The sequence below is a fragment of the Acromyrmex echinatior genome, chromosome 8 (genome assembly GCF_024713525.1).
Source record: "Acromyrmex echinatior isolate Ae372 chromosome 8, ASM2471352v2, whole genome shotgun sequence".
Lineage (NCBI taxonomy): Eukaryota > Metazoa > Arthropoda > Insecta > Hymenoptera > Formicidae > Acromyrmex > Acromyrmex echinatior.
The window spans coordinates 11,090,993-11,116,104 of record NC_141859.1 but is presented as its reverse complement, the minus strand read 5'-3'; the positions used below and the strand labels follow the sequence as shown (position 1 = coordinate 11,116,104).

The 25,112-nt window shown below is 38.8% G+C and overlaps 1 protein-coding gene and 1 long non-coding RNA gene across 8 annotated transcripts in view; one reads left to right on the top strand and one right to left on the bottom strand.

Annotated features, from left to right (window-relative positions):
* kug (FAT atypical cadherin kugelei) overlaps nt 1–25,112 on the top strand; it is a 407,027-nt gene that overhangs the window by 104,327 nt on the left and 277,588 nt on the right. For all 6 annotated transcript variants that reach the window (XM_087408611.1, XM_087408606.1, XM_087408610.1 and 3 more), the window contains exons 2-3: nt 16,305–17,265; nt 18,277–20,978. In XM_087408611.1, coding sequence (XP_087264737.1) covers nt 16,436–17,265; nt 18,277–20,978 — 3,532 coding nt within the window. In that variant the 5' untranslated portion in view covers nt 16,305–16,435. The remainder of the gene's footprint in view (nt 1–16,304; nt 17,266–18,276; nt 20,979–25,112) is intronic.
* Nucleotides 1–25,112, bottom strand: part of LOC147908755 (uncharacterized) — a 163,411-nt gene that overhangs the window by 88,438 nt on the left and 49,861 nt on the right. The gene's annotated exons all lie outside the window — the stretch shown is intronic.

Below are 25,112 nucleotides of genomic sequence, written 5' to 3'. Positions count from 1 at the left end.
ATAGCGTGAGACGCGTCGCTCGAATACAAAAGCTAGACGGACGTCCGCGCGTCGGGATCGATACGATTCGAGAGTCAGCTTTTCGGACGCCCGCGAGAACGTGAAAATTAAGAGTGCTTACCGTACAATCCTCTCTCCCTCTTTTTTTTCTTTTAACTCCGTAATAATTTAGCAGGGTTAAACATTCGTTACGCAGATAACTTCAGCGTTCCGCATGGACGAGTGGGTCTTACGCGAGCTCGCTCGATAAAGGAACGATTAACATAACAAGCCAACGATTATGTACTTCCCAACGGGGTACGGTACTATCCAGGTCATCGTGATAAAAGGAAGGGCCCACCTTATCCATTCTGGTCTGAGGTATCCCGTACGTGCGAGCCCGTCCCTAATGCAAACGCCGCGAGAGAAGGCGGCCGCACCAACGTAAACCCTAATCTTGTCGGGGCCTCCGAAGGACGGTATGCAGTTGGCGTAACGGCCAGCTAAATCCGAAATGGCGTGACTAACGATCCGGTGACTTGATATCGTGTGCCTAAACCCTACGTTCATCGGGAAATCGGAACGGTCAGACTTGGAGGTACTCGCATCGTTTCTCGCTAGAATTTCGTACTCAGTAAAGGCCGACGTAACGTCGCCATTGCCAACTTTATCTTTAGCGATTATAAACTTCACGAACAGCGCAGTCGATCGGTATAACACCTCAACACGGTCATAAATATTCCTCGTAAAAGAATTACGGTCATCAGTGACGTTACAAAGTGGTGATTATACACGTCGATCGGAATCTTAAATGACTAAGCGCAAAGAAAATTCCAAGAAAATTGATTCAAATTTAAAATGTGTTTTCAAACGTACAGTAATCAAGGAGTAATTTCTTGTGCTAAGGATATTAATTTTCACGAAGTAAGCATGTTTTTAACGATACTGAACGTACAAGGCGTAGAATTTTGCGCAATCGTTCGATCGCTAAATCGACCAAGCAAAGATTTTCCATATTCCGCACGTGATCCAACGTCCGTTTTTGTACTACCGCAAAGGACGACGTGCAAGTGTGCAGGTCAAAATACGAATCGAATGCGGGCTCTTCGACACGAGCACTTCGTGATCGTCGATTAAATTCGCTTTATCGAAGAATAATTGCGAACGAGAATATTGGCTGTGCCGGGATTACAAATGGTCGCGGCGCGGACGAAATGCACGATCGGGCGACCTTCCGACCTATTTCGTCGACAAAAAATATTCTTTGGCCGGACTTTTTACTTCGTTTCAAAACCTGCTCTTGCTATCGACAATACGAACAATCAACAATCTATTTGCACAATATTGTTTCTCCTTTGCGCTAGAATATTATCTGACTGAACTGAGCAAATTGAAACGTCGTCGAATTTAAGCGTATTAATATCCAAAACAAGAGTATTCCCATTTCGTGAAATGCAGTAAATTTTATTAACAACCTCATTTCTTTTGGGTATTATATAGTAAGCATTGGAATGAATTTTGTTGGAAATGGTATGCATCGTTTTTTAATCGAATAATCTCGCGTAAAGTCTGACGCAAATACGGTCTGATTGCGTTTCTGCATTCTTCATAAATTTGCAGTTCTATCTGAATTTTACCTTCCTGTGTTACAGAGAAAGCCCTTTGTTGAATTAAACCGTTGGCTCTTATTCTACGTGTTCGCAATCCTCATTATTCGCATGTTAGTTACTCAAGTGTAACTAACGAATACATTGTATGAAACTAACGTAATGCAAAGCTGTCTGTATAGGACGACGCTCGATAATACCGTCTTTCTACTTTGCGTATCTCATCGTAAACGTTCACTTGCAAGTCCCATTTTGCTAGTTGTACATACGTACATCTTTCACGTTCCATCTAATTCCTCACTAAGATGACATGTCATAGCGAATGTAATATATCGAAGTCGTATCCGTTTATCGCTAGTCCGCGCGCAATCTTGAATGCCGAGTTTTATTACATTAGGGAAATATACCCGGCATGCTAAAACGTCGCAAGACGAGCGTTTGCTGAGCGAGTGCACGTAATATGACTGCGTGAGCGGCATGAAATTGCAATTGAGGTGAAAAAATCGTCAAGAAATTCGTTCGGAAATTCTTTTATCTCGTATCTAGCTCGACATATTTGCCGAACAACTTGTTTTAGAGCTCCCGAGAGTGTCATTAAAGCAGAAAATAATACATCTTCGTATCTGATATCGAAAGCAAACAGGTTGCAGATAACAGAAAAAATACAAGACGTTTCGACGTGCTTGCCCAGCGCAATTCTTTCTTTTTCGCGGGGTCGAAATAACAAAAATAATGGGCAAAAATAATGGGCACGACGCCGGAGCAGGTAAAGCGCGGACCACAGGAATTTAATATCCCGTCGAGCCGCTGTCTACGCGCACTACCTCCGCATCTCTGAAACCCACGCAACGAACGAGCGCTATCGTCGTCATCAAATTTATATTTCACTCGGTAAAGGACCAACAGGTGCCATGGCTCACCACTGCCGACGACGATAGAGCAAGCGCGCGTCCGGAAGGATCAGCTTTCGCGCGAACGCAAGACGGCAATCATTATAAATAACCCAGCTGCTCAACGTCACTCAGGCACAATGGGGGTTTTATTGGATAGGAAATGGCAACGATAAATAATATGGCAATAATAAAAATCTGTATGTACGAGCTTAGGAGGTCCTATCTCTTCAGCGCAACGTCTCTTGAGCGCGACGCCATTTCCGACGTACGGAACGAATCGCCTAATACTGTGCACGAGCGCGGACAATGCGCCGCAGTTCAGAGATCGATATGTCTCGCGGTGATATCGAGGACAATACTAAACGGCCAGGCAAGATCCAATCGAAAAATCAGGAAGCAATCGCTGGACGCGTATCATTCGTCCCATGTCGAATTAGATCATGGATCGGTCGGCTCGTAAAAGTACAAGAGAAACGTGAGAGGAACCTTTCACGTGTTTCGTTTCCAGTTGGAAGCCCTCTAGAACAGAGATGAGTCGGCAAATTGTACTTCTGATCTTCTCCCTGGTGCAATGACCACAGGAACTTTCGCATAAAAGTTTTACATTACTTTGAATTCCTATTCCGTCGCACTTGCGCATGTCGGTTAAATAATAAAGTAAATGTCAAAAATAGTAAATACATTTTAAACGATTTTAGTTTTACTTGAATCGGTCGTTTTCAGAAACTTCATAAGTTGATTTTTGTTCTAATCGAGATGTTTTAGAAGATTTAGAATTAAAACAATTTCCTTCAGAAATTAGTCAAGTATTCTTTTCCCAGATATTGAGTCTATAAAATTGTCATCCATTTCATATTATAAAACGGTGATTTACATTTCTCTTTCATTGAACTTTGTAAAAATACACTGAATAATGAATTACTATACTATACATAACATAATATACTTAACGTGGAATTTAATGTTACGAATTCGTTTTTTTGAAATGAATTGTATATATTTTTTAACAAGAAGGTTAAATCTTTCTTAGACTACAACATGTTATTTTATAACATTTTCAGAAATCCATTATGTTATTATACAATTACGGAATTTCTTAATCCTATGTTATATATGAAAATGCTTATTTCTTTCAGAAACCAATATTTTCAAAATAAATTTTCTTTTTGAAAATATATTAATATATAGTTATATGTTATAAATATATACATAGGATAGTTTTAAAAGTGACATGTTTCACTCATTAATGTATAAGATAAACATTTTTTAATTATTTTTAATTAGTTTTGAAGTACTACAATTGTAAAAACTAGAATGTTTTCTTCAGTTCTCCGAAAGTTTAATTTTATAGAGTTTCTAAAATAACTGATTCAATTATGTTGCAAAACAGTCCGAGTCGATACCATATTCAGACAAAAGCTTATTCTAACACGTATGACTGACTCTGGCTGAAAAAATAAATACGTAGAACATTTTTTATTTTCTTATTTTGCGTTTATTGAGTCCGATGTATGAAGCATTGATTGACGAGTTGTGGAAACAATGCGAAAGCAATATCAGTAAAACACTGGTAAAAATCATACATGAAAGAGCGACGACAGCTTGCCGTTCGTGAAATGTCAGACGAAAGCGTAATATTGCACGTAGTAATAGAATAAGTTTCGAGTGTCGGTATGCTCGTTTCCGATATATTGATACTTTCTCACTATATAGAAAATAATATTCAACGCAAGTATATTTACATTGAACTCTTAAATCGGATTAACTGCGATAAATTTATCCCGATAGAGATGAAGGTAGATATTTGATCAATTTTGCTATAAATTGAAATATACACTGTATAATTTCAAACTGTTGCATGGAAAAATAAAAAAGAGAATTTATGATTAAAATCACAAAATAGGATAAAAATTATAAATTTTGCAAATACACGGCATTAGTATACTCTTATTAATATTCTTATTAGTATGTTTATAATCGGATAAATCAATATTGTTTTAAAAACGATTTCCTAATATAATAATTAATATATTTATTACTTTCATATTATTATATTAACATAAATATTTAAATTTTATGTTATTATAACAATTTTTAAACTATAATACAATATTTTTTTATGTATTATATATTCTTTATATTTTTATTATAATTCCAATAGCAGATAGCTGTACTTTAGTTTTTGAACTACCATTGAGAATTACTCGATACTCGAGATAAACATTGAACGAATGTTTCTCTCGAATTTACCTTGAGTCTTGTTCATTAGCGGTGCGGGAGTTTTAACGTCACGCAAAGGAAACAAAAAGAACATTCTAACAAATACACGCTTGTGCAAGCACATCGTTAATTCCATGTATGTTGTCGTCCACTTACACGCCACGCGCCATAACAATATCGTGTTTTCCTATAATCGTTTATACTTGGATGAAGTTAAAAATACGCGACTTCACATTCTTCTGTAATCATTCTAGCGCATTTTGATGTGATCAGAGTTCTTGGTAAAAAAAATTTGCGTAAATTACACCCTTTGACACGGTTCGCTCATTTTTCCATGACGGCGATTTGCTTTCGTGATGATTATCTGGAAGAGCGTGTTTCACCACAGCGTACTTGAATATATATATATATATATATATATATATATATATATATATACACACACATACACACACACACATTTCCTCAGTTTTCCTCAGTTCTCTCGAGCACGGTTTCTCGTTGGTTGTTCGGCTTTTCTATATCTTGTAGCAGGGATAAGAGAAAGAACAACGCCTGTGCCATGAACCCTGGAAATAAATCCATTACGTGTCGTGGAATCCTACGGCCTCTCGAATGGAAGCCGCATAAAGCCGGTCGGTTTTGTCCTTTCCTGTTGAGTATCGGACTTTTGATGGTACGCGGGTACCCACGCTCACTCGCCTGCTCACTTGATGGTCTACCTCATTAAGATCACTCGTATACCCTATTAACGCCAATGTATGCTCATAGCCTTTGTTGATGAACTGGTTTCCGCCGCGTCACTAAATATGGTCGCGCGATTTAAGGACCGTAATTCCAATTCATTCGGAATAATCGCCACAGCGAGTCATATCTCGGAGAATCATATCCGGCGCCAGAGGGAGGATCCTCGTTTTCCGCAAAAAGATGGCCAATAATCCACAATCACACTAGTGATTGGCGATTACTTTTCAACCAATCGGAGCAAAGCAGTCATCCCTTGCTTTGCTCTAATTGATTGAAAAGTAATCGTGTTAATTACCAATCACAATCGCGCAATCGCTAGTATGATTACGATTTTACGCTCGAATTCATCCATTCTATGATCGTAGAGGATAATCGCCTTGACGATTAACTGTGGAGCGGGATATAAACATCGATTGTCATGAAGAGTCAAAGATTGACTTTATCGGCGCGAAGGAGAAAGTTAACAAATCGATTTTCTGCAACGGGGCCGGCAAACCAAAAAGCCAACAAAAGGAAAGCGGAATAACGGGATTCGATGAAGCGAAGTGCGATGTTACCCTCCACTTCGCTCCGTTCGCTCAGCTCTGATTCAGAATCGCGATCGCGTGGAAACACATAAATAGCAGAGCAACGTGACGTGTCACGCTAGCGCGAGAGAGCCATATCTCGTCGGATTGATTTAATCGCCAGCGTCCATTTGTCAAGGACGACGTCCGCATGCGGGTGGGCCCGTTCTGGCCGCGTCGGTCCTGAAGCCGATGAACGAGGACAGAACTTGTCCTCGTTCATTTCACCAAGGATGCAACTCGGTCGACATTGGTACGATCGTCAGCGCGATTGTTCCATGCAGTTGCATTCCACTTTGAAAGACGAGACCATATCGTGTAATGTCCCTATTCGGCTAGGGTCGAATGAAGTGGAAAAATCTGGGAGAGACGATTTCGGAGATACCAAAACGATTCAGCTAACAATGGTTTAAAATTTTTACCTACTCCCTCATATCCCTTTGTTCGAAACAGTTAACATGATTTTAGATGACAAGATTTTACAGAATCATCTGATTGTAAGATTGTTTGTTTTGTCGATAGTATCATAAGAATGACTAAGCGAAGATACGAATCTAAATACGAGAATATGTCGCTCCTTTATTTCGAAAGTGATACAACTTGAGAATTTTTAGAAAAAGAAGAAAAACTACTTTTCAACTTGATAGGAATTGTTGATTATATCAAATAATGTCGGCAAAAAAGAAAATATATTCTTATCAACTTGGGATTTTTATCATTTTCGTTTCATAATCCTTAGAAAATCAATTTTTTTACCAAACAGGTAAAATGCGTTATTAATGAATCTTTGCGTTATTAGTGTGTAAATTATGTTTAAGACGATAACATGTAATTTACAAATAATTTAAATATCATATATAAAAAGAGATCATTGATTTCGACCCACTTTGTTTCTGGACGATATTTCTTAAACAAAAGTAAAAAATAAAACTTTAGAAACATAAATACATGAAAAGTGCCTTCTATCAGGTAATATAGCAGATTTTATACTGTTTGCAATTTTATAATAATTAACTTTTTCTTAAAATGAGTAAGAATGAGCGTCTGACAAAATAAGTCGAAAACAGTAAGTAGTAATACTTTATATTTCTATTCTTTTTTTTCACAGAAGTCATCTATATAAATCTATAAATGAATGTACAATATATAAAATTTTCTAGAATCTTTTCACTTCTATATAAAACGTTTTTTATTTATTTATATGCATATTTGATGTTGTTCCGCAAGACACAAACATGTAATGTAAGTTTCTTTTTTAAGATTTTCTCATAAATACATGATTGCCTTCAATTCCGATGGAGCTATTTGATACTATAACGCAACATTACAAAAAGTGAGTCAGCTTACAGTTTGTCTTACAAATATATGTATTGGTTTTACGCTGGCACTTCGATTTTATATTTAAAATCGTGTTTTGAAAAAATAAAAAATATATAAATAAAACTGATTATGAAACTATATACAAATATATAAAACGATTTAATATTATCAATAATATAACTACTATTATTTAAACTAACGCAATTTGTAAAAAAAATTATAAGAATTTTATTTTTTTATTTGCAAAATTCGTTTTTATCTAATTTTGTAGAAAGCCACTATATGAATGAGTTTTTACTTCTTTAATCATCTAAACAGATCATGTTTTTATCAGTATTAATAAAGTGCATAATTAAATTTCCGAGAAATAGGGGTCTTTAGAAGATTTATGTCGATATCGGCGACTTTCCTCTACTTATCAAATGAAGTTAATTGCAAATTTCAATTTTGAATTTGAGACTCTTTCAGTGCGATAATTGGTGAGGTCGAGTATAAATGAACTTTTAACTTTTTTGAGTTGTGACGATTTTGACAATTTTTTTTAAACCGTTCTTTTTGAGTTATAACTGTTACCCTTTTGACTAGTGTTCTACTAGAGATAGATCACTTTGCAACCGGAGATCCCATACTATCCTGTCAATCAATAACTATTGTCGAAATTTTCGAAATTGAAACTTTCTCTTCGTACTGCTCTCTCTAAAAAAAAAAGGTCATCATATTCAGCTTTTCTGCCGGAGATTACCACATCTTGCTGGAGATTGATTGCTATTATCAAAGTTTGTGCTGTTTTGTAGTGCGTTCTCTAAAATAAAAAAATAGTGGTCATCAAATTTAATCCTTCTACTGGAAATATCTTTCCAAAATCCGCACTGAAAAAAAATATCTGATTGATTTAATTGGAATTCTAGTTGAAAATAGACAAATCAAAAATTTTTTATTTAATATATTATATGTTATATATTATATATAATATAGAAAATTAAGAATCGAAATTTTGATTGATATAATCAGACTCTTGCTCATTTTCAACGAACCATTTTTCTCAGTGCGAAAAATCAACGCGTGCATTTCAAGAACGATTTTGAACGACTTTTATGAAGTTAAACTAGTTCATTTTAAACGTTTTTTTAATTAAATCTTTTGAAGTAAGGGAGCGATATATTCTTTTTTCGTCTTGCACGACATACATACCTATTGAGAATGTTTGCGAACGAAATTCTAATGCCACCGTTAAATTGCGTCGATGCAAAAACTGCAGCGAGCTCGAAAAAAATTTGCATTACGATACGCGCGGATGAAATAAGAAAATCATGGTCGAGAATCGTATTTGCATTACTAGATTACGGCGTTCGAAGGTGCCGGCAGTTAGAGCGCCGCTTTCGATGCTTTTTGTCGCATGCTCTTGGTATGTTCTCCCTTTTTCTTTACTTGGTCTCTCTCGGGGAAATGGTATAGTAATGATCGTGCACGATCCTCGCCGTTGCTTGTTTTCGTCTTCCTTCCGTCCGGACTTTAAAGCTGCGCTGCAACGTTTTGTTGCACTCGCATGAGTGCCTCGGTGGATGCGTCGCGTCGTCTCAGCCGCACTTCGTCGAAGTGGCTTCGCTAGTTCTTCATTTGGATACTCAGCAAGCCGCCTGCGTTACATGATTTGCGGCTGCATCCGTCGTATGTAAGGATGAAAGATGGAGGTATATCCTCATGCGATGTACGCAGGTAACTGGATTGCCAACGGAACACGGAAATCCTCTTTCTTCAGAAAAAAAATCTCAAAACATCTCAGATTGCATTCTGCATGATTTTTTACAACTGCGGTATCTGTTACATGCTCGACTGACTATTTGATATTTATTTCCTTTTTACAATTTCTATAATTGTACACACGCAGGAAACAGAACTGCTAAACGAAGTTAATTAATGAATCTTATCAGCGCATTCGGTAAGTTAATTACAAGGTAATGATCGGATTTATGCCAGCTTATCATATTGATGAGTAGGTTTAATCCTGATGAACCCGCATTTTTCGAAATGTGATAGTTAGCAAGCAAAAGTAGTACCGTTTGCGTGGCGCCAAGGTGGTGTCGGCATGTTACGGTATTCTCTTATCGAAGACGCGTTTCCCGCCTTTGCAATTACGTGGTCGAGCACGAGTCGAGTGAGAGCGACGTTATTAGCATCGGAAATGACACGCATTAAACCTTGGGACAATTCGAGCTCGCAGAAGTGTACGAGAGGTTGAAGAGAGAAAATGAAAATAACGTATAGAAGCACGTACGCTCCTTGTTCGCCGGTCCCGCGGTGCATTCGACATTGTCAAACTTTGTACATTAGACGCTGTATATTGGAGTATAACGCAATCCGCCAGACCTTGCGCGAGCTGCAAGAAATCCTATCTACGTAACGGTGCAATGTGCAATAAACGGCTTAGAGGAAGTTCGATCTTTTTAGCAATACCCATCACTTCGAAACTGTTGCAACGACCTTTGCGACTATGACTCCGTCGGGAAACTTGGCCCGCTTGTCGAGGAAATGCTCTTCCGCGAGCTTTTGGCGAGTCTCTATAAAATACAAAACAAAACGGGCTGAGGAAAATACAGTCTATAAATCACGGAAAGATAAGTGTTGCTGAAACTCACTCGGATAATTCCGTTCAACAGCGAGACGCTTTTACGATGTAATAATAATTCTTGCTAAACGAGAGTCCATACTCGAATATGGAATATTCATGTATTACGAATAAGATGGCTTCTTTAAACAGACATTTGCTCAGTGAACTTGTGAATAATGTTATATAACTTAAACCTCGAAGTTGATAATAAATAGGTATGTTTATTCTATTATTATAAATGAATCTGGACATTTTATCAATATAAATAAATATAGATTATTCTTTCATAAGATTAGCATTTTTTGTTTCGTATCACACAATTCATCACACAATTTTGACCTGTCTACATATATTTGATGTATAACGTGAACGTGTAAGTATTTATCAATGTATCTGACATGTTTTATTTTTGAATAAACTACATTTTACGATTAACATCATTTATGACTGATTATGCATCTCATTTTTAACTTTTTGCCTGCAACTAGGGTTAATTTAAAGGTTTATTTAAAGCACCATTGATATTTTGATTATGAATTTTAGTACATAAGTTTAAATCTATAAAAAAGTAAATAAATCTGACTTTTAAAAACTTGATTAGAATATCCGAATTTGTTCGAATTTTTATATAATCTTGAACAATAAAAAATTGCTTTGTTTCTTGAAAATCCTTATTACGGACAAATCAAAATTCATGTTGCATGCAAAGGACTAAGTTATTACGATAGTTCTTATTACACTTAAATATGAAGGTGCATACGTATATTTATTTGCATCACTGATAATTATATTCAATTTATGTATTGAGGAGGACTCAAATCAGGACTTAAATTAGAAATGTTTACTTTTATGTTATACATGTAATAAATACATTCATTCTACCCACTATAAATATCTATAGTATATGTATCTTTTTTTTGTGAACGCATAACGAAAGATGAAATACTGTTACGTGATCGATCAGAACGTCTCTCTTACATTAATCTCGCTTAATTTCGCTGACTCATATAACTGCTCTCGCACGCACACATCGTCTCTATCACCTATTATTGCAATTGGCTGTCACCATCTAATTCGTATCTTGACTGCATTTATGCATTTATGTATATTGTTGTGTGTTCTACAACGCGTACGTTGATTCTTAAGGCTTGGTCTTACATAGAAGAAAATGAATCAGTCAAAGTCTTTATTTCCTTCTTTTCCATGAAATAAAAGACTCTCATTGATTGATCGTCCTATGTCTATCCATTACGCGTTATGCAAGAACTTGCCCTTACTAGCAATTTTCTCAAATTATGATTTGTTCTATCACTTTTATACTCGAGTTATATTTTCCGCGAGTTATATATCCTCTGATGATATTGTTGTTTTTCGATTTTTTAATTTTGTAACATTTTGAAAGAGAAAAAAAATTATTCAAAACTTAGATTAACGTTGATGAGAATGTAAATAGTAAATACTTGGAATGCGTGTTGGCCTATTGAAAATACTACCTCGATACTAGTATGTATTTTGAGATACTCTTAAGTAGATATCGCGGATGTGGGACGTGTTGGTAAGCACGGCTCGCCCTTCTTCGGCAAAGATAAGAAACGCTATCGTCCGATAAAAAGTCTGGCGTGTTCCCAAGAGCACCTAAGACGTAAAATTGGCGTATAGAAGTGTTGATAACGGATCCAATCGAGTATATAAATTACTGATATGAGGCAATTAATAATAACGAATAGGTTGCTTTAATCTCGACTTGAAATTGAAAATTTATATCTCTTAAGAGACTTGAAAGCTTTCTGAAGTGCTTTTTACTCGATAATAAATAGCAATAACTGGTTCACATCATCTATTCTTTCATAATAATTTTTTTCCAAAACTAAAACGACAACATTCAAAAAGTTCATATCAGAAGAGCTTAAGCGTTTTTATGCCATCAAAAGAATGGTGCTATCTTGTGCTATTAGATAATTCAATGTGCACTTGAAACAGATATTGCAAGCTCTCGAGTATCATTACGATAAATAGATGAACAATAATGTTCTTTTGTAGCGTTGAAGAGATAAAAGCCAATGGAACGAATTCAGGGTGATTACGCTGCGCACGCAATCGCAGACATTAATCGGATTTGTCCCTTTGTTTCTATCTTCGTAAAGGGATGGAAGGTACAAACGTGTTGGTGCCGCGAATACGTTCCAGAATAATTGCGTCACCGTCGAATATTTTGCATCGCTGCTCGAGCATCGGCTGCCTTTTTTTGGCTCGGTTGAGACGAGGCGGCTAGGCGTGTTTGCTCCGTAAACTGACAAAATTCGTTACAACGGCGGTGCGGGATAGAACATGTAGCTCCAGTTCGGCAATTAATTCCGTCCATCGTCCGACTGACCTCTTCGTGCGCACTCTGCGGTCGTTCGTCCCTCAAATGAACGCGCGATCGTTTGCGTTATTTCGCATCGAAATACCAACGGCATACGTTGTTTTCGCTCGTCATCCGCTCAGCCGGGCGATTCCCGCATTTTCTCGCCGACGATTCATCGAACGCAAAACGTATGTTTATTCGCACGAAAAAATATTCGAGAATATTCTCGAGCGATCTGCCTGGCACCATTTTCTTTTTGTCCCGTCACTATCTGTTCCCCGATCGTTTTTAAATCCCCGCCATATCTTCGCGGGACCGATGCTCCGTTTTCTGCGCGCGGCATCGCAATTCACGCTCGATTTAACTGGCAAAACGAGTTTCTGCGCGAGCATTGTCGCGACCTCTGAACGCCATAAGACCGCCTTCGGGGCACGAAATCATCCCATTCGTCGTTCTCTCTACTTTTCGTGGCGAGTTCAAAGCCGTTTAAATCTGATAGAAAAGAGAAAAGAAGGTGATATAGGTTAAAAGAGAAGTACGTAATTTCGCTCGAATGTTTTTGCGCCGCTGTCAAAGGCTCTGCATCGCGGTTCGTTGTTTCTCCAATTCAGCTTCGATGTCTTGACTCCTTTGAAAGAAAGAAAGCCCCACGGCTTTTGGGAAACCATCAAGTGCAATCTGAGACGTCCATCGTGATTCTCGATATCCGCATAATTTCACTTTGTCACGGTAGTCATTCCAGCTAGATGAACGTTTCGCATGCGGCGCCAAACTTCAAGAAAGAGATTGCGGAAGAAATTGTGCCGACGTCTCTCCGTTTATTTTCTATTCGTCTATCTGTCGCTCTTAGATATCTCGGAGTGAATTTAAACGGATATGAAAGAAACGTGATTTTATTTACGTATGCATGCGGCATAGAGTAGACTCGCGTAGACTCGAGTCTTTCTACATATCCGGCCTCATATGCAAATATATTTGGGAAGATTGCAACGGGATTTCCTCTGGACTTGACCGTGTAATGCTGCAGTATAAATCCGAGGAAAATGTATTCCATAGTCGACACGGTTGCTGAAGAGCATATTTCATACGTTGGCAAACGCTTACATAGTGTTGTGTATGTCGATTATCATCTTCGTCGCTATATTTAAGATATTGCGTGCGCGAATGTGTTAAACGCTACTTGTAAATTTGTCGAATTAATTTATATTTCTTAATTAAAGAAATATTAAACTTGTTTCTTTTTCTTTTTCGTCTGTTTTGTAAAATAATAATTATTCGTTGTGTAAGGCAAGTTTTGAAATTCTCATAGATTGCATTTTAGTTTCGTAGTTCTTTTTTTAATTTTGCATCAAGTTAAAATATTAAATGTGATTTTAGCAATCTTTCGTTATGCACAACATTGCAATTTTCGATTCGCTTATAAAAGTAAAACGCTTTCATTTATAAAAAGGATAAATCTCATTAACGAATTAAGAATGGAAATGCGCGAGACACTGTTAACGATTAGTAACGACGTTCAAGGTTGAGCAACAAGGTTTCAGACGCGGTAGTAATGTTTTCATGCGAATGTTCAGAGGCGCCAACTTGGCGCGGACTCGTTCGCTCGCCTCGTTTTACCTACCTGCATGCATGCGTTCTCCAGGTGCATTATCGCGAGAAGGTACAACGCAGCACGCGGGAATTGCGGGTAGAAGGAAAATGCGCCCGGTGTTTAAGCGCTTTTTATTACGCCGGTTACGAATCAGTGACTACGTAATTGGCTCCGAGTCCGCGTGAACGTTTCTCTCGCGAGCGAAAACCAGAGGCGTATTCTCGATGTTCCACGTTTTATAGAAGCTAAAGGTCAATTTTCTTTCTGCTTGTCATTAAAGCGGACGCACTCCGTAATAATAACCACGTCGCCTCACAAATTTCCGAGTGAAATAACTCGGAGCGTTGTAACGGGAAAATAATTCCGTCTCTGCAATTTCGCGATTCACGAGTGATCCGAAGCTCTCGTCTTATCTCCAAGAGATAATTATGCGACCGGAGCGCGATTCCCGTGACGCTTTGCAATTGCACTTATTCTTATTTAAATCATCACGATCTTTTCCACTTCTGAGCAGAAACAAGCGTCGGGTAATTTAAAATTAAATATTTTATTTAGATTTTTATTTGCATATATCTCGAAATCTTTTAAATGGAAAGCGGAAAACTAGCCGTAATCATTCGAGTTTGTGATGCGTTTTCGTTGGCGTAATATATCGGTCCTATTCCACCGACGGACGTATCGATAGCAGCGACATCGAGCTGTCAAATGCGCGGCAACATACATCGGTTCGTGCAAATGCGGCCAGAAACACCGTTGGTCAAGATTAGAGAGTATACGAGTGCAGGATACTGGAAGATAGGCAAAATCCTAGTACCCTCCATCGTATCTCACCTGCATCCTGACACGAGTCGTTGATATTGCGGCTTTAGAGTCCTGGGACTGTCAGATGGTGGAGTGATTGGCTAGGATTTATGAGACACTGCTAATCTAACTTAGCATACCTTTGAAAAAAATATCTTTCTATCCTGACAGAGAAAAAATTTTTTAATTTTATTTTTATCGCTTTTGCTGGGATGAATAAAATTTCGTAGTTGCTGCTAACCAGTAAATTAAGTTTGTAATTCGTACATTGCTATGAAGGAAATGCATATTTATTTAGTAATCGAGATACTAATCTGACTTAGCATTCTTTTAAAAAAAATTAATATTTTTGTATTTTGAGAGGAAAAAACTTCCTTTTGTTTTTATCACTTTTGCTAAAATGAATAAAATTTTGTAGTTGCTGCAATCAGTGAATTAAGTTTGTACATTGCTACGAGAGAAACGTATATTTTTTTTAGTAATTGAGGTACTACTAATCTGGTTTTTGGTATACTTTTGAAAAAAATATTTAGTCCGTAGTTCCAGGTTCAAATCTTGTTTAACATTCTCAATTTTAATTCACAATTAACATCTGATGATTAATATTTTTTTATAAAAGTGCCTATCAGCATAAAAAATTATTAAAGTGCTTGTCAATTTAATAAGTGATATATTCCTATTCTGATTCTGTTCGTAATTGCATTTCAAGACCAAAAAAGATTTGAAGCGCAATTTACAGAATTGGATATATATTACATATAAGTTCACCCAGAAATTTTTGTATCTGAGAGAGAAAAACTTTCTTTATTTTTATCATTTTTTCTAAGATAAATAAAATTTAATAATTGTAATCGGTAAGTTAAATTTGTATTTTGTTCATTACTAGCAAAGAAATGTATATTTATTTAGTAACTGTTCAATATAAATGTTTCTTCAACTAAAATATTTTTGTTATCTTTTTCTTTATTTTGCGCATTTGCAAAAGGATATTTCTGATTGAGATCACAGACATATACATACCTATATGCAAAGTAGAATATTTTACTTTACTACGAAGAATAATTTAACTTGAATCTTCTACAAGAAGTGGACTCGATTGGCGTACTCGATCGAGTGCTGCAATGTCAATGGAATTTTAATTCGCGTTTCGATATACGTGAATATTCTATAGCACTCTTTCAGGACAATCGCATTTCACCGAAGCGACGTAACGAATACATAATTGCATTTGATTGTCCCTTTTACGTTCACTGGAATTCCGCGAAATGGACAATTGAGTAAAGTTAAGAGTCCCATCAATAAATAATTGATTCGGATAGTACGGTATTCGCAACTTCTCACACTCCAATGATTTATCTGCCGTTCCGTACGTCGATCGTGTCGTCGATCAATAATGCACAACCGGAAGAGAGTTTGGTCTCCATCCGTTCTCTCCTTTCGTTCGTCCTAACTTCCTCCCCTAAAGCTAGTCTCGTCTTTGCGCTCGATCGGGTGGAAGTCGGTAGCTGTCATGGAAGATAATCTTGGATCTTGTCGTTTGACTGTATTTGCGTACCAGACTACGAGCCTCTTCCACCTTCGCTTAACTCATCGCTTAAACTTTGTTGCGCTGTTTACTGTTTCAGGTGACCGCCGCCGATACGCGAAACGGGGCCGGAAGTCTCGTGCCTCGCAGTGGCCTTGTTCTGCTGGGCGAAAGACAAATCGGGCGGAAGCGTTCGTCGACAAGGACCGACGATGAGCTAGCGACACCATCATGCATAGGATAAAGCAGCGCGCGCTGCACGCCTGGCCATGGTTGTGGCTGTGGCTGTTCGCGGCCACGGCAGGCTCCCCGTCTTCCGACAACCCCGTGCCGACGACTCTTCTGCCATTACGTGGCGGCGGGGATGGAGGCGCGGGAAACGACGACGGCGATGGCAATGGTGGCGGTGATTCAATGAAGCCATCGATCTCGTCAATCGACACCGCGACGACTTTGCCAATCACGCTTGACGCGAGTTTTTCTTCGGAACCCGAGTTCCGTTTCACGCAATCTCGGTACAATGTCTCCATTCCTGAGAATTCCATCGGCAAAACGTACGTCGTGCCCGAGGAGAGGATGGGCATACAGCTCGCGTCCGCTGACAGTGACGTTGACGTAAAGTTTCGCATAATGAGCGGCGATCGCGAGAAGTTCTTTAAAACGGAGGAGCGCACGGTCGGCGATTTTTGCTTCCTCCTGATAAGGACTCGAACCAGTAATGTCGATGTGCTGAATCGCGAACGCAAAGACCGATATGTGCTCGTAGTGCGTGCCACCTGGAGTAAACGCGACAATAGAAACAGAGCAATCTTGCTCGAAGCGGACACTACGGTGGTAGTAACGATTCTCGACACAAACGATCTCAATCCACTGTTCTATCCGATCGAGTACGAAACCACCGTGACGGAGGACACGCCTTTGCATCGCAGCATACTCAGGGTAATCGCCGAGGACGCCGATCTCGGCAGAAACGGCGAGATTTACTATAGCTTCGCCGAGGAAACCGATCAATTTGCCGTTCATCCGGTCAGTGGCGTAATAACGCTCACAAGACCGCTCAGGTAAGTGCAGTGGAGCATATTTTTTCCTAATATCTTAAATCTATAACAAATAATAGAAAGAATCTTATTTTCGGTCCAAGTGTCAAGATTATTATGCACTATACTGTAGTTATTAGGAACAATGGTAACTCAATCTCTTGAGTTAACATTTTATTATTTTTTATTTTTACGAATGTCAGTGTAAGTCCAATCTACAATATTTTTGTGATTTCAAAGTAAACAAGATCCATATTAATATATGCATATATATATACTTAGTAAATAATAAACAAAATTTGAGTTAAATTTGATGCATTTCCTTGAGTTAAATTATTTAATTTCATTGTTTTAAATTAACAACATTGAGTAGAAGCAGAGTTACCTACAGACATGATTAAAAATAATTTAAATTAGATATTATTTGATATTATGAATTTAAGTGCAATATTTGCTCCAATTAAAAAGGATTCGTTCTATTATTTAATTTACTTACGTTGGTCTAATTTCCATTTTATAATTAAATTTGTTAATAATACGTCGGAAATAAAATTCAAACATAGATTAAAACAAAGTTTGTAATCACAACGTGTTTTAAGCAATTCAAAGCAGAAACTTTGAGAGTATAATTTTACTTAATTCGAACGGGAATTTAATGAATTGTTCGATTGATTTTCAAAATAATAAAAGTTATAAATTGTATGGATACCTGTTGTATATCACATGATTTAATTTTAATTTTACTATTTTTATCTCAAAAAAAGATTTAAATTCGAACTACTTTAGTACCAAGAAACATATATGCATAAACTTTTATGAATTTTTCAGATTAATTACGATTATTTCTTTCCCCTGCTTTGCATATTACAAATATTTATCGTGTACAACTTTGTGGCTGTTAATTTTTATTTGTACATTCCGTTATTTTAGCGAAGCTCATTAGCATGTTAAATAACCTCTTCTTCTTCACCTAAACTATCCATTAGACTTGTATATGTCAAAAGCAGTTAGCAAACAGTTGGTTTTCTCTGTTAGGTACGCGGAACGCGCCATACACGAGCTGGTAGTCCTAGCGAAGGATCGCGGCGCTTTGTTTCGCAGCGCAGGTAGTAGCCGAGCGAGCACCGCCAAGGTCACGATCAGGGTACGGCAGGTGAACTTGTACGCACCGGAGATTTACGTGCATCAACTGCCCGATATCGTCGAGAATTCGAACGCCGATATCTACGCGATTGTGCGGGTGATCGACCGTGACGATGGCGTGCACGGCCAAATCGCGAGCCTTGACATCGTGGGCGGTGATCCGGCCGGTCACTTCAGGGTGCGTCCGGCCGGCGGATCACGCTCCGGCGAGTACAACATCGAGGTACTGCACCTGCTTGATCGCGAGACCGCGTTGCAGGGTTACAATCTCACCCTGCGCGCCATGGACCGCGGGGTGCCGCAGCGGTACAGCTACAAATTTGTACCGGTGCACTTGGTCGACGTGAACGACAACGCCCCGGTGTTCAGTCGTGAGATCTACGAAGTCAAGGTGCCGGAAACGGCGCCCATCAACACGCCGATCATAAGACTTAAGGTCACGGACGCCGACGAAGGGAAGAACGCATTGGTATATCTCGAGATAGTCGGCGGCAATGAGGGTGGCGAGTTTTACGTGAACGCCGAGACTGGTATGTTGTACACCGCTGTCAATCTGGATGCCGAGAAGAAAGCGTTTTACACGCTGACGGTTTCGGCGATCGATCAAGGTAACGCCGGCACCAGAAAACAATCCTCGGCAAAGGTGAAAATCAACGTGGTCGACACCAACGACAACGATCCAACATTCGACCAGCCAGAAATGGAGGTGATGATAGACGAGAATGAACCGGCCGGCACGTCCGTCGTGCGAGTTACCGCGAAAGATCGCGACTCCGGCGAAAACGCCTACATATCTTACAGCATCGATAACCTTAAGAAAGTGCCGTTTGAAATCGATCATTTCTCCGGTATCGTCAAGACCAAACAGGTGCTGGACTACGAGACCATGAAGCGGGAGTATTTACTGCACGTGCGGGCCAGCGATTGGGGCCTGCCCTATCGACGTCAGGCGGAGATGCAATTACGAGTCAAGTTGCGGGATGTGAACGACAATCGGCCGCAGTTCGAGCGGATCGATTGCAGCGGTCACGTGCCGCGATACGTGACGATCAGCTCTGAGATCATCACCGTGTCCGCGATCGACTTCGACGCCGGGAACATCGTCAGTTACCGCATAGTGTCCGGCAATTCCGATAATTGTTTCGCTCTCGATTCAGCCAGCGGCGTTCTCTCGGTCGCTTGCGATCTGTCGGACGTCAAGACGGCCGAGAGAACTGTCAACGTTACCGCCACTGATGGCACACACTTTGCGGACGTCAATCCCGTGCACATACATCTTGTGAATGCTAAACGGAATCTGGGCTCAGCGAGAATCCTGACAGATGAAACCGGTGCTTTCAAATGTCACGACACCGGCGTGGCGCGTAGACTGACGGACGCGATCGCCTCGGCAGAGAAGAACAACATGCCGTCGCGGGACGACGAGTACACCTTGATACCGAGTCGTTACGGTGAGAACGTGCACGCGCCCGAGTTCATCGATTTTCCGAATGAGATACGAGTCAATGAATCTCTCAAGCTCGGCACGGTTCTCGTGCAAATACGCGCTCGTGATCGCGACCTCGATTATAATGGCAAGCTTGTCTTCGTTATATCTAGTGGTGATCGCGACTCCGTCTTTGGCATCGATCCGGATACCGGTGACTTGAATACGATCGGTTATCTAGACCGCGAGCGGGAGAATGAGTATTACCTGAATATAAGTGTATTCGATCTGGGCAAACCGCAGAAATCCGCCTCGAAGATGCTACCGATCACTATTTTGGACGTCAATGACAACGCGCCCAAGTTTGAGAAATCATTGGCAAGTTTCAGAATCTCCGAGACCGCGCTGAATGGCACTAACGTATGGCGCGCTAACGCCACCGACGCTGATCTCGGTGACAACGCTCGAGTCACTTACTCTCTTGTGACGGAAACCAATGACTTCCGTGTGGATCCTGTGACGGGTGTACTGAGCGTCTTCGGCAAGCTCGATAGGGAACGACAGGAGATATACGAGCTGAGGATTCGCGCGCGTGATAATAGCAACGATACACCACCTTTGCATTCGGACGCGCTCGTCAGGGTAACAGTCGATGATGTCAACGACAACGCGCCCACCTTCGCGCTATCGAATTACAACGTCAAGATCCGCGAAGATGTGCCGATATGGACCGTCGTGGCCGTTGTTGATGCCACGGATCCCGACGAAGGCGCGGGTGGCGATGTGGAATACTTTCTGTCGGACGCAATGGAGAGCGAGGGCTTCTTCAAGGTTGACAAAGTGTCGGGCACAGTGAGAACGACTCAGAGCTTGGACTTTGAAGAGCGACAGGTGCACACGCTGACGATAGTCGCGCGCGATCGCGGTGAGCCGTCCTTGTCTTCCGAGACGATGCTCGTGATCGAGGTGATCGACGTGAACGAGAATCTTTATACGCCAGTCTTCGATGATTTCGTCGTGTCCGCGAGTGTCTTCGAAAACCAACCCATTGGCACCCTCGTCACTACTGTTCGAGCGAAGGACGTAGATCCTCCCGGCGGAGATTCAAGGATCGGATACAGTATTCGTGGAGGCGACGGCGTCGGAATTTTCTCCATCGACAATGAAGGTGAGTGATTAAAATAGATTATTTTAAAACAGTGATGCGCAATCTATCTGTAAATTTTTTCTCCATTCGCACGGAAAGAATCATTTTTCTGAAATATTTAAAAATTTAGCGAGATTATGGCGAGATTTGAAAATAATTTGGACTATTTCAAAATAATTATGTAGGACACTCAAGCTGAAGAAGTTAGAATTCAATATTCTAGCAACCGGAGTGTCCTATATAATTATTTTGATATTTCGACAGAATTATTTTCAAATCTGTAGTTAAATTTTTAAACACTCCAACAAAACTTTTTATTAATTTTTTTCATTTTTTCATTCGTCAGCTTTTATAATTAAAATATAAAACATAAAATAATTTCTTTTTTTTTTTAAACGCAATAAACATGTGGCTCGAAAGATTTCATCTATTTCTAAAAATGAAAAAGGTTGCATAACTGATTTAAAAGGTTACATAACATAAGATTTAAAGAATAAATGAATCTTTTAAATTACCATAATTCAAGGAACTAACGAAAATCTTATTAATCAATAAGATGCGCAATTAGAAAAATTTTGTTCACATTTAAAAAAGGAAAATAATTGAAATAATGAAATTAAAATGAAGAAAGAAAGACTGCGATTTTCTAGAACATACTGTTGAACTTTAATCGATATTGGCTGTAAGCACTCTTTGGCAATAACTTCTACGTCTATATATGCTCCACGTAAATCGCCGCGCTCATATTGAATCCAAGAATTTCCAATCAAATATCGCAAGATATGCGCTTCCTTTGAAGAAGGAACGAAACGAGTATCTGGGCCTTACCAAGATTTCCTAATATCCCGTTCAATAACCAACGAATGAAGTCCCACGCGACGAGTTAAATACATTTAGCCTCGCGTAGCAGCAATTTCAATTTATTCGTCAAAACGCATATATGCTAGCTGGAGTTCATAAATGTCTTTACATTAATAGGTACTTTTAAAAGACCTAGAAAAAAAAGACGTGTCTACATATTCATAAATCACGACGTTCTCAGTAGATAAACAGGAGACGCTGAGTGGTAACTGAGAGAGGTAGCATTTGACATGTGTCATAATTCAAACACGAGGTCAAAGCGCATGTATGAGGATTTAAATTCATGTCAAATAATTTAGTAGGAAATTTATTATTTCAGTCTCTTATTTTTGCAATGGATGTTTAATTGGAATTTTTAATATAATTAAAGTTAAACTTTTATATACGCAACTTTACCACAAATACATGACGTTTCCTTGAAAAGAACTCTCGCGGAAACGTTCGCTTATTGTACGGGAATGTCTGATGTCTGTTTTTTTTTTCCTTTCATTTCTTTTCCGGGTACTTCTGTTGGCCCTTCGGGCACAAAAGGGCGCGCAACGTGCGCTCTGTGCCCTTTCTGCATCGGACACGGCCCCGCGCCGGACGCGTCGTGGCACTGTTCCAAGACGAAGTTGCAGCGTCGCGGCCCATTAAATTTCGATGCAGCGAGCCTAATTGAATTACGGTGCCGCAGGACCTCCCTTTTTTCGAGTGCGCGAGGCGCATTAAATTTCTCCGGCAGTTCTCCTTTCACCGCGGAAACGTCTCTCGAGAAATCGCACGTCATTCCGCTTAATGGCTAATTCCTGTGTACCGGTGCCACGTCGGTCACGGCGGCAACGGTCATAATGCATCGATGATCGTTTCTTGATGAATGCACCGGGCGGGACGAATGTCTCGAGTCGAAATAGGTTTCTTGCTAATTCACGAGACACGCGAAAACGACACTTTGACGCTCACGTTAGGCAGCACATTAAGATCTGTCGACTGTTGATGTATCTGAGAAAAATTGAATGCGGTTACGCTTGAAGTTTATTTGATAGACAAGAATATTTTTTTTTTCATGACAGTTTTTCCCGTGTCTCGCGAAATATTGATATTTCTGATTCAGTACAATTAATTCTTCTTAATCCGTTTTCACAATATATGATTACTTAAAGATTAAAGATAACCGATTTATCAATGAAATTTATTCATAAATTTCTTGCTTACCTTTAATCTTTAGATAAACATATATTGTGAAATCGGGTCTAAGTGAGTAAGTGAGATGACTACAGCATTCCAGATATTATTTTTTAAAATCTTGTGGAAAATGAAAATAAAAGTATTGTCCAGATTCTCATACAAGAAATCTTAATCTTTTATGGGTGAATATTTGTAACATTTTTTTAAATTAAATTTAAGGTAAATTTGGAGTCTGTGCAGGTTGCAGTTAACTGAAGATGGAAATATATGTAGCATTAAACACTGAAATGTAAATATTTCTGATCGTGTAATTCCGCACAGATCCGGAATTTACCTCAAATTTATAGTGTAAGTATCGATAGATTCAAGTAATTTTTGTGCAAAAGCAATGAAAAGATTACTTTTGACACGAAAATTGTTTAATAATGAGATGCCGTCCCTAGAAGGTTAAAGTTTATTATTTTTATATTTCCTTATTTCATAAGGAAACATATAACTAATGTAAATTTAATTATAATATACTATATTTATCTATTAGGAAAAAATATAATTATAAAATTAAAATTTTTAAGAGTATTCGGAGCACCTCTACTTAAAGGCCAAGGATAAATTGCGATAATTGTTTCGGTTTATGCAACCGTTCATGAAACATATCGATGCAGGTTAAAAAATATATGACATTCATCGCCGTTGTTTGGGCACGTTCGGCGTATTTTCAACATTCATTGAAATAGAATATAGAAATAGAATACGATTGTATATACTGCACGTTGAAGTAAATGGTTTCGTATATGCGTGTACATTCGCGTATACGTTCATAAACTTGACGTACGAATATATACGATGCTGTTTCACTATGTACCAATCGTCAATAATCAATCTTTACAAAATTGAGAGTTTTATGAAAAACCATCGTTTATTCGAACTTCATACATGTCAATCTTTCGAGCGAAATAAAGTTTCGAATCAAATTATTCTTGTCGAGTCAAGTTTCTTTTTAATTTAAGTGAAAGACAAAAGTGTTTGCCACGCGTTTCTATTTTAAACAAAATTTTACTTTGTGTCTCTATATTTTTAGCGCAAAATCTGCTAATAGCAGTTGGTACGATAAAACTCGAACATCCTGTGCACGCACGCGCTTCCGTTGTACACTTCTGCCCTCACATATGTGTGTATCGCGCAGTAGTATATTGATCTCCCGTCGAGCAAAAATAATACATTGTCAGTAGTATGCATATTCAACTGGCGTAAATATTCATAAGTCGCCGGTGTATTGCCGCGGTGTCAGAAGCACGAACGGTAACGTCGGCGACGTCGATGGGAGTTGTGGTGCGGTGATAATGGCAGTGACGGTGTCGGTGGTGGTGATGGTGTTAGTGGTGCCAGTAATACAAGCGATAGCTCTGACGGTGCTCGTTTAAGTCGCGAATAATTTCCCGGTGGATACTTAGGATCTACAGCAGGCACGTGATATCATTCACGCGTAAGTCAATGTTCCCGCGCGAGAGACTTGTTATCTTTCGGGATCGAAAAATACAATGCGTGCTACTGCAAAACTAGAAAATCGAGTCTTTGCCTTTATTATTCGTCGATTGTTAATCTGTTTCTTTTTTTATCATAATTAAGAAATGTCGACGTCAGATTCACTGAGAGAAAAATATCTGATATTTATGACTATAATTTTATGGTAAAATAATTACGGTTAGAAGCTCCAGTTTATAATTATTACTGCTATAATATATAATTGGTGAAATCTATACCTAACCTTAATATACATTATTTTGATTGTTGAGAATAGAATTAGGGTAGTTATTGATTCACTTATCGTTTTTGTGATTCTATCGAAAAATATACGTATAATTAGCACCAAAAATAAGTACTAAATTGTACTTAAATTAAGGTAATTGCATATATTGCAAATATTTTTTTCTCGGTGTGTATTATCTATACAGAATTTTTTATTTTTTAAAATTTCTATGATATAATGGAAATATCTGACTTTCCCCCTCTTCGTCGAAACAATATATTCCTGTCAACACAATTTGCGTCGAAACGACGCACAGCTTGACGCACACCGTGACTAAACACGATTAAGCTCCGATCGTTGTAGAAAAGTGCCACACCTAG